Below are 10,109 nucleotides of genomic sequence, written 5' to 3'. Positions count from 1 at the left end.
AAAAAAATTAAGAGAATGAATGATTGAATTTGGAATAAAATCAATTTTACTTACTGCCAATTTCTCCCTCGAAGAGAGAAATCACTCGGCATGTGCCAACATCGGCGGACCTTCTCCTGGTGCAAATCATTAGTAAATTTTTTGCTAATGATTGTAATCAACCATAACCCTTTCTACTTGTCAGAATGCAAGGTGATAGAACACTGCACACAAGTATTCCTCCGTGCTCGAAAAAAAAACGAATGTACCCATTGATGCTTAATAAACTGTAACTTCGAAGCATTCAATGTTCATTTATTGGGATAAATAATGGAATAATAATATGGACAACGATATAAACAACGGACCAGAGTGTATGTAAATATTAATGTCGATAACGTAGGAACTACCAATGATCTGCTGGGCGAGGGGGGGGTTGACAATGATTACTTACCGCAGCTTTAACTAATAAATGATGATTGCACAAACGATAATAATATCAAATTCGTAATGTACAAACGATTTCCTTTGAGATAGACCCCTAACTTGAGCTGATTGAACAGTTTGAAATTGTTGTCGGCTAGAATCATGCCAAAACTTCATTAATTTTTTTAAATTAATTGGTGGGTGTACAAACAAAAAAAATCACTGTACAATCATGTACTAACGATGTACAATCGAGTACATAAGATCATTTTTCTAATTAGTGACCTATGTCGGCTAGGTACCTGGGGGTGTCAAACCCCCCGATCCGGGCCTCTACTCAGGTCTATCCGCTTTGGATATTCTTCTGGAAGATAACCTATAGTATGTTATGTACTACTTGGAATTGGACTTAACCCACGTGTCTGGGTGAAATTTTCCAAAAATTATAAAATCAATTTATTGCGCAGTTGAATTTGTAAGGCAAACATCCGACAGACATTTAATTGTGGGAAACAATTGAAAGAATTGAGTGAGCAATCAGTCACAAAAATGTGGCCCAGAACATTGTTAAAGGGGACGGCGACTCTCCCGCCGAAGCAGATAGGTTGGAGCCGGTACGTACTTCTTCGCAGATATGCGACGGAAAATCTAGGAGAAGAATTACAGAAACCGTCAGAATCCGAAGCAAAGGTGACAGAGCTTTTAAACGATGCAGCGAACTTCAATGAGATAGGAGACCCGTCTTGGCAGACATCTCCATACCCTCAGACTGCGGCAATTCCAGGGAAAGAGGAGAAGATCCGTCAGGATCCCACTCAAACATCAATATTAATGTTCCCCGGCCAAGGAACGATAAAAGTTGGATATGTAGACGAGTATTTACGTTTCCCAAAAGTTAAAGAGATTTTTCAAATTGCCAACGAAATCCTTTGTTATGATGTATTAAAAATCCTCCAGAAGGGACCGAAAGAAAAACTTAATAGAACTGAATTCAATCAGACGGCTACTCTCGCCCTGTCACTCGCAGTAATAGAAAGACTCTGGGAGGAAAGGCCCCGAGCTGTTGACAATTGCAAAAGTGTGGCAGGTTACAGTGTTGGAGAACTTGCTGCGCTCGTATTCTCCGGATGTATCAGCATGGAGGATGGCTTGAGACTTGCTGCAGTCAGAGGAGCTGCTATGCAAGCTGCTTCTGATAAAGAACCTCAGGGGATGCTTTCTGTTTATTGCAAGCCCGCCAGCAATATTGCGGAAGCTTGTGAAGAAGCTAAAAGATATGCTATGGATGTAGGGGTTTCTGAGCCGGTTTGCAGGTGAGTGAAAAATGTTATTCTACAAATGGATAGCAATTGACAATAGCCATAGGGGAGAGTGGGGCAAAATGAAACAGTCGAAAAACTACTGCTTGACGCAATGCAAGCAACAAATTTTTTTGTATCCCCCGGGTGGATTATCTTTCGAACGTGATCTTGGCTGTTTTTTTTATTTTGATAATCTGAAATGATCTCCAATTGCTATTCAGTGCTACATAGCCCTGGAGTCTCCAAAAATTATGATTGTACAATCAAAACAACGTTGAAAAAACTGAACATTTTCGAAGGACGTCTTTAAATAATATTGGGAAATAAACCCAATAGGAAGAAAATTACAAATTGATAATTTGACGTATCTAATGGCTGGTAGGTCGTTATTTCTCACAGTATTCAATGGTTGTCAGATCGTTAGTTACCATGATAAATTATCTATTCACTATTTCTGCTCTATCGGACTTATTTCTTAATCTTTATTAAAAACGCTCTGAAAATGTTCAGTTTTTTTTTTACTTTTTTTGATTGTACAATTATAATTTTTAGGGACTCCTGGGTCATGTAAAATCCCATGGAAATTGTGATATATTTTATGTTATGAAGATGGCAAAACAATCGAGATAACGTTCGAAAGATAATCCACCGGGGCGTTAAATTTTTTTTTTAACTTTTTTTTATTGTTGGGAGTACTAATGAGAGTAATAATTTTCCATTCAGTAGAATGGAAATCTATTGAGAAGTTTTGACGGGAGAAGGTTTTGTCAATGGATTAATTGAAAAGAAAATGAAACAGCAAAATCCAGAGTCCAGAGCAAGGCCCAGGGGGAAACTCAGAGCGGGACAAATGAAAATGTGATGCTGAATTTCAATCGAATGAAGAAAGAAAAGTGTAATCGGCCTAATCTAATCAATTGAATTATATAACGAATAGAAAATTATTATTTTCATTAGTACTCCCAATAATAAAAAAAGTTAATAAACAAAACTTAATAAAAAAAATGTTTTTGCTTGAATTGCTTCAAATAGTTTTTTGGCTATTTCATTTGGCCCGACTCTCCCCTATCCAATTTAATTTTTCCGCAAATTGATTGCAAATTTATTAAATAACTTAGAACATGCCATCACCCGAGAGCCTCCAGTGAAGTATTTATATTTAATGTAAAGTGTCAAAGTGATTATTCACAGAAAGAGAGCGCGAATATTAAGAAAAGATAAGGATGAATTTTGTAAGATTGGGAATGGATGAGAATGACAGCATAAAAAGGCTTGGAGGAGAAAAAAAGTGACATGGGCTTTTTATCCTCAATTGTTGTTACCTGTGAGCTGTTTTTTCCCGATATTCATTTACTTTATGTGAAATGGAATTGACTTTCTTCAGGTTGTTGACGTAATTAATGTAGAGTCTAAATATGATGCAAAATCATTATGTGCATTTTTTAATAGAACCGTGTCGCTGGCACGATAAAAAAAGATTAATAATCAATAGCAATGACTTAGTTTACATAATAGATATTGGAGATATATGGAATGGCTAGGCGAACTGGCTTCAATCTTGTATCCTACGTGTTTTTTTTTTCTTCGAATCTTACGTCATATTATTATATTATTAACTTCATAGTTTCATATCATGATCGTTAGCATTAGATCAGTATATGGAAATTAATGCTTTTCTTTTCAATTTTTTCAGCATTGCAATTTATCTTCATCCTCAAACAAAAATACTAGCTGGGCATGAACAAGCTCTCGAATACATCGAGAAAAACCATATAAAGTTGGGATTCAGGCATTTGCGAAGATTACCTTTGTCCGGGGCATTTCACACACGATTGATGCAGCCAGCGGTGAAATCATTCAAGAAGGCACTTGATAAGGTAGATATTGAAAGACCGCGAGTGAAAACTTTCTCAAATGTGACGGGCAAACCTTACCATGATGCTGAAGACATTAGGAAACAGTTACCGAAACAACTATACAGACCTGTAAAATGGGAACAAATCATGCACGAAATTTTTTCGAGGAATCAGGGTACTGACTTCCCCAGAGCCTTTGATATGGGCTCCGCTGGAATCATGAAGGCAATACTAGGCAAAGTCAATGCCAAAGCTGCGGACTCTTGTTTCAGCATTTAGGATGTAATAAAACATGTTGAATTTTTGTACTCACAATTTTCAATGCGGCTTTATTTCAATGTGTATATCAATAAAAACAGAATGGCTCTGCGTGACATTAGTATGGCATTGGAACATTTATTCTCTTCATATAGTTTCTAAAAATCTATTGATAATTAGAAAACGTTCATAGACTAGTTATACATTTTGTTAACTGTAGGAATTGTAACGGTTCATATTATTCATTTTGAAGCTTTTTTTCGTTACTTTCGTCTATTATACTGTACAGAATGAAGAATGTAGGGTTATAATCAGAAACACGTACACCAGAAGAATATTCTAAAAAATTGAAGTGAACCATACTCGAAACCGTCTAGTATTCGAACGAATTGACTTATTTATATTAATTGGAAAAATTAATTTAATGACATAATCTTTTTCTTCCTCAGAATACCATATAATCCTCATCAAGTCCAGTGGAACCTAAGAAACGTTCCCATATTATTCGTTCGAACATTAGACAATTCATCTTATCTTGAATTTGAAATAAAGTGACAAACACACATTTAAAATTTTCAGGGTAAATGCACGTACCTTAACCGAATTAAAAAAAAAACACGTGGTTGCTGAACCTTCCAATCAAATAAGGTGCAAACGGAATGCCTCCATTTCATTGAGAATTCCAGCTATTATGATTTATACGGCCCAATAACCATTTGGTTCAAGTTTCTCAGTTATGTATTTTTTTCTTTAATTCGGTTGGAATAAGTTAACTCAGACCCCAAATGTAACACGTATTTCCTAATTGCAAATTTGTAATACATTCTTTAAAAATATTCTTTGGAAATACATAATCCACATGGGAATCCACCCAAAAGTTGAAATCTCGTTTTGATAAGATTTCTATCAATTACAATTTCTCGTTGAAACTTAAAAAAATGCATAAAATTTGATTTGATATAAAGTAAAATTTGTATTGGAGTCTATTTTTGCTCTCCATGTGCTTACAACAATTGAATACTGTGAAAAAGCAATTAATCCTAAAAAAAGGGAAAAGAAATTCTCTGTTAAATAATAATCTAAAATAGCTATCATAAAGGCTGCGTTGAAGCATTATAAAAGAGTTATTTGAGGTATTCCGAACGTTTGAGCCCAATTTTTCTCTCTACCGTAATAACGAGGAAGTTATTAGGATTCGATTCGGCCGCAGATCCTTAGCGATTTCCTAGGCTTATTTAAAAAATTGTTGAACCAATTCAATTTAAATTTGGAGGGGTTATTTTACAGATCACATGGATTACGTATATATATATATATATATATATATATATATATATATATATACATTTTGCACGCAATTACAACTGGCCTCCGCTACATCAAACAGACGTAGTCGCCTCCGATTTTTGAAAATTTTTCGGTCCCCCGCTCGAAAAACACTCCTTCCGGGTTAAATATATATATATATATATATATATATATATATATATATATATATATATATATATTTGACTGACAATCAGAATACCTCCATGATTCATTATCTATGTATATAATCACTGGAAATGTTTTGGCAAGTATTGTTATAATGTTTAACATTCACATCGAGATGAAGTGAAAAATATATTTCAGTAAATGCATAATTTCTTACTTGCACAGTCTACAGCTTTTCAATATATTACTCTCTCATGTATATACTTCTCTCATCGATGGTAATCAATATCAAATATATTAAAACTCTAAGATATCATACTCGAATGTAAAGAAATCGGCAAACTTGATATACATAATATTCAATCTTACTCCATAAATCGTCTCTATTACAAATGATTTTCATATCTGCATGAAAAAAAATGTCCTCAAACCGAGAATATTCAAACTATCGAATCAAGTATACTCATCAACGAATTAAGCATTTTCGTATCTTCAAGTAGTACATTCCTGAATCAAAAATTTTTTTTCTGTATTACTTTGAGTCCCAGGATGTTTACTGCTTATTCGTTATCTGTCTGAATCAAGAAGTTTTTACTTGTTTTTTTCACATAAAAGAATTTTCAATTTCCTTGGACGCCGAACAATTCGAAAGCATAGAAAATTGCTCATTACGCAACATTTGAACAATGAAGATTCTGCGGATTGTTAGACTGCAGCTTCTTAAAGGCTGCGAATATGTTTCGGTTTACGTACCAAGAGGCAGCAAGATGATAAACCCAAGCTGAACTTCGCTAGCTGTGACATACAAAGTGATTTTGTTGGGAATTCAACTTTCTCGGCGAACACTTTGCTCGATGAAGGAATTTCGTCTTCATGTCGATGAATGAGGGTTCCATTCAAATAAATGACGTTGGCGGCCCAGTCTTCAGGAACCGTTAGGGTTTGATAAGTGTATGTTGCTTCTCTTTCAATTCTCTGGAATGAGATGAAAAAAGGGAAATATGTTAATTTTTCAATAAAACCCTGCCGTGAAATTTACTAGGGGAGAGTGAGACAAAATGAAACAGTTAAAAAAAACGACTGTTTGACGCAATTTAAGCAAAATTTTTTTTAATGACATTTTTCTTTGTTAACTTTTTTCTATTTTCGGGAGTACTGACGAGAATAATAATTTTCCATTCAGTAGAATGGAAAATTATTGAGTTTGGATGGGCGAAGATTTTGTCAATGGATTATTCGATTGAAATTCAGCATCACATTTTCCTTTTTCCCCCTTTGGGTCCCCCCCCCCTGGGCCTTGCTCTGGACTTTGGATTTTGCTGTTTCTTTTTCGTTTCAATTAATCCATTGACAAAATCTTCGCCCGTCAAAACTTTTCAATAATTTTCCATTCTACTGAATGGAAAATTATTACTCTCATCAGTACTCCCAAGAATAAAAAAAAGTTGATAAAGAAAATATTTTGTAAATTTTTTGAAAAAATATTTTGTAAATTTTTTTTTGTTTCAATTGCGTCAAACAGTGGTTTTTTTTTACTATTTTATTTCGCCCCACTTTCCCTTATGTACTTTAAATTTGAAAATTATGTTTTTACTGTCCTAAGGCAGAATAAACATGATGCATTACATTCCTTGTCACAGCTTCAGACATTCGGATGTAGCTGAGATTAATAATAATTACCTTTAATGCTTCTTGACAGTCTTTTCCAGCACCCACGCACATTACATCAGGGCCAGCCATCGTGACTAGACCCTTGAGACGCTTACTCTCGGCAACCTGATAGCAAGAATTTGATACAGTTTATTCATTTTCATGAACTCATTTACGCCAAGGAGCTGAGCTACTTTGTTTTTCAATTTTTAACAGTAAATGAGATGGTCGAACAACGAAAATGTGATAATAGAGTTTGTTAAGAGACTATATCTGTAAAAGTTGAGCTAAACTGAAGTTTAAGTAACTGATCGGTGGAAAAACTCGCTCTATAAATCATTATAATTCATCCAACGTTATGTCCACTTCAACTTTGATCCAATTAAAATTCTCAGATGACAGTAGGCTCAATCACGCCTTGCCTTTTATAACAGTGGGAGAATACTCTTTTTCACACACCTGCACGGAAAGTTCGTACTTTGCTCCCTGATGAGCGGGAGGAAAGTACTCACTTTCATCCCGCTCATCAAAGAGCAAAATACGAAATTTCCTTTGCAGGCGTGTTAAAAAATAGCATGTGCACTTCGGGCGGGAAAACATGACCTTCCGCCCTTGATGCACAATATACTATTCTTACTTTTATGGGAACGCACGGATACTCGGGAAATGCAGCGGCTACTGCCCGGGCTCCGGCCTCATTTGTAAATTGAGAGAGTCCAACGAAAAATTCCCGACCTGCAAAATAATAATCGTCATGATCATTGTAAAAAAATTAAAACTTGCATTCTCTAATAGAGTTCAAACCTGTGAAGAGAACATCACCACCGTCAAGCCTGGCGTTTTTATCTGCAATTTCAACGAGAGGAATTTCCAATTCTTTTTTCAACACCGCTCTGATAGTCTCAATCTGTGAAGAAAAATAATGATAATAATATTATGGACTAGAAAATAGAGTACCTACACATCGAAGAACCCGAATTAATTAACACAACAATTCAGCCACATATATTTAAGAAATGGAGCGGTAAAACGTAACAAATCCATTTGATATGTCTTCAGATGTTAAATTATCATGATAACAAGAAATTTCAGGAGAAAATGACCGAAGAGACTTTTATTGTTGAAATTTGTCCAATTGAGCGAATCTGCTGATTTTGAATATGAAAAATTGCTTCAAAATTTTGAAACGTTTTTTGCCATTGTTCTATCGAAAAGTATAGTGCAGAAAAATAAATGAGCGCAACTGGAGCTCTCTAACTCAATTATAGGCGCGAGATATTGAAGATTAAACTTTTTTTTCTAAAAACTTTTTTTTATTCGAATTACGAGTCAATAAGAACGATGAAACAAATTGAACCCATACATTTCGTCGGAAATTCTCTCAGCTTTTCAAAAAAAATATTGTTTTTTTATGTATCTATGTATTTTGGCACAAAAAATTCAAAAAGAAAGTTTCAAACGGCAGTTTGGAACACCAACGATGTACTCGCATATGATCCGAATATCTTCAAAAATAAATAAAATGCAGGAAAATGACCTTCCTTTTTATGATTTATTGAGCATTGCTTAATAGAAATTAAATCTCCTGAATATCATAACCCAGCACAGAACTTAATTCAGAGTCGAAGACATGAAACAAGATATGTCACTCAAGTACGAAAATTAGTTTTTCGACAATATCTCGGAAGGCAAAGGAGATGGGGAGATTTTTGTAGACGTCATTCTTCCGTACAAGAAAGGTTCACCAAGAAATCGATATTTTGTTCCAATGCTGAGATATTGTAAAGAAAATAATTGGCAACTGAATCTGAGGATAATTTTTCAATGAATATCTCTGACTATACGGTAGATAGAAAAATGATCACAATAGCTTTTTTTTTAGAATTCATTCTGTTCTACCAAGAAGATTTTTTAAAAAATTTCTCCATCTCCTTTAGATTTCGAAATATTTTTGAAAAATTAAATTGTTTTTTTCTGCATTTCACTCCTGAGTTTGTGAGAGCACCAAAAATGAAAATATGCTTTTGTTAGGAAATAATCTGAACTTTACGATGAAAAAATTAACAAATAAAAAAAGGTTCGAGACCGACCCCAAATGGTTGTTTAAAACTTTCTTTTTGAATTTTCTGTGCCAAAATACATAGATACATAAAAAAACGATATTTTTTTCGAAAAGCTGAGAAAATTTCCGACAGAATCTATGGGTTTAAAATTTTTTTTATCGTTCTTAGTGGCTCGTAATTAGAAGTGAAAAAAAGTTTTTAGAAAAAAACAAAATTCAAACTTCAATATCTCCGCTAATAATTGAGTTAGAGAGCTCCAGTTGCGCTAATTTTTCTTCTTTTGGGCTATACTTTTCGACAAAAATGGAAAAAAGTTTCCAAATTTTGAGGCCATTTTTCACATTCAGAATTGGCGAATTCGCCCAACGATGAAAAGCTCTCTTAACATTCTCCTCTAAAATCACTTATGGTCGAGATAATTGAATATTCAATATGTGGAAAAATGTGTCTTTTTGTTTTACCACTCTATTATTAATATCATAATTTAAGGAATTCAAGGCATCGAGAAACCAAATGGCAAAAACTGCTAGATCAGAGGGGAAAATTTGAAAATTTATAACTGGTAAAAAATACAAACCTCTTTGATTCTGCTTGGTTCACTGGGTCTCGCAATCAGTGCAACCCCATTGCAAACAACAGCAATATCCTCAACAAAAGCACAATCCGGTGACTCTTCATCTGCCGGCATTTCCACGAAATCAATGTCGAAATCACGTAATAATTGTGCCAATGCTGCGTGTTGATCTCGAGCCTCATCGAGCATGACCTCGCCCTTCGTTTGAATGGAATTAGGAATTCTGCATAGCACTGCGTGTGTATAACGATGCAACGGCATTGTTAATTAATCATACAACTCTTTATTAATCGTGTTCAAAATTGGCTTAATTCGTTTTCTTGGAACCGTTCCACTTTAGTTCTACTAAACTGATGCAATTGATTCACTAGGAGAGAATGATGTCACAGTGTTTGTGATCTGTGATGAGCTGATCAACATCAATAAGATCAAATAAATAGACGAGATGAAAGACGCGTCGTCAAAATATGTACATTCAATTTGTCAATTACTAACGGAGCACTCATAGGCAATGCTGAAAATGTAAGGATGGTGGCGACATGCCACAATTCTTCCGACCCCCGCCACT

At 34.7% G+C, this 10,109-nt stretch overlaps 2 protein-coding genes across 2 annotated transcripts; one reads left to right on the top strand and one right to left on the bottom strand.

The window, feature by feature from the left end:
• Positions 1–678: 678 nt before the first annotated feature.
• LOC107041992 (probable malonyl-CoA-acyl carrier protein transacylase, mitochondrial) lies at positions 679–3,942 on the top strand. Its single transcript, XM_015262837.2, has 2 exons — positions 679–1,718; positions 3,400–3,942. Exons 1-2 carry the CDS (start codon positions 955–957, stop codon positions 3,839–3,841), a joined length of 1,206 nt encoding a protein of 401 aa, XP_015118323.1. The 5' UTR covers positions 679–954; the 3' UTR covers positions 3,842–3,942.
• Positions 3,943–5,285: 1,343 nt separating this feature from the next.
• Positions 5,286–10,005, bottom strand: LOC107041988 (N(G),N(G)-dimethylarginine dimethylaminohydrolase 1). The gene is made up of 5 exons (XM_015262829.1): positions 9,545–10,005; positions 7,709–7,811; positions 7,542–7,639; positions 6,935–7,030; positions 5,286–6,229 (listed from the first exon to the last, which is right to left on the bottom strand). The coding sequence occupies exons 1-5, from the start codon at positions 9,800–9,802 to the stop codon at positions 5,975–5,977; spliced, it is 810 nt and encodes a 269-aa protein (XP_015118315.1). The 5' UTR covers positions 9,803–10,005; the 3' UTR covers positions 5,286–5,974.
• Positions 10,006–10,109: the final 104 nt, after the last annotated feature.

The sequence above is a fragment of the Diachasma alloeum genome, unplaced genomic scaffold (genome assembly GCF_001412515.2).
Source record: "Diachasma alloeum isolate Michigan unplaced genomic scaffold, Dall2.0 Dall_scaffold_00398, whole genome shotgun sequence".
In the NCBI taxonomy this organism is placed as follows: domain Eukaryota; kingdom Metazoa; phylum Arthropoda; class Insecta; order Hymenoptera; family Braconidae; genus Diachasma; species Diachasma alloeum.
The sequence above is the reverse complement of the archived record's forward strand: the minus strand, read 5'-3'. Positions and strand labels throughout refer to the sequence as shown.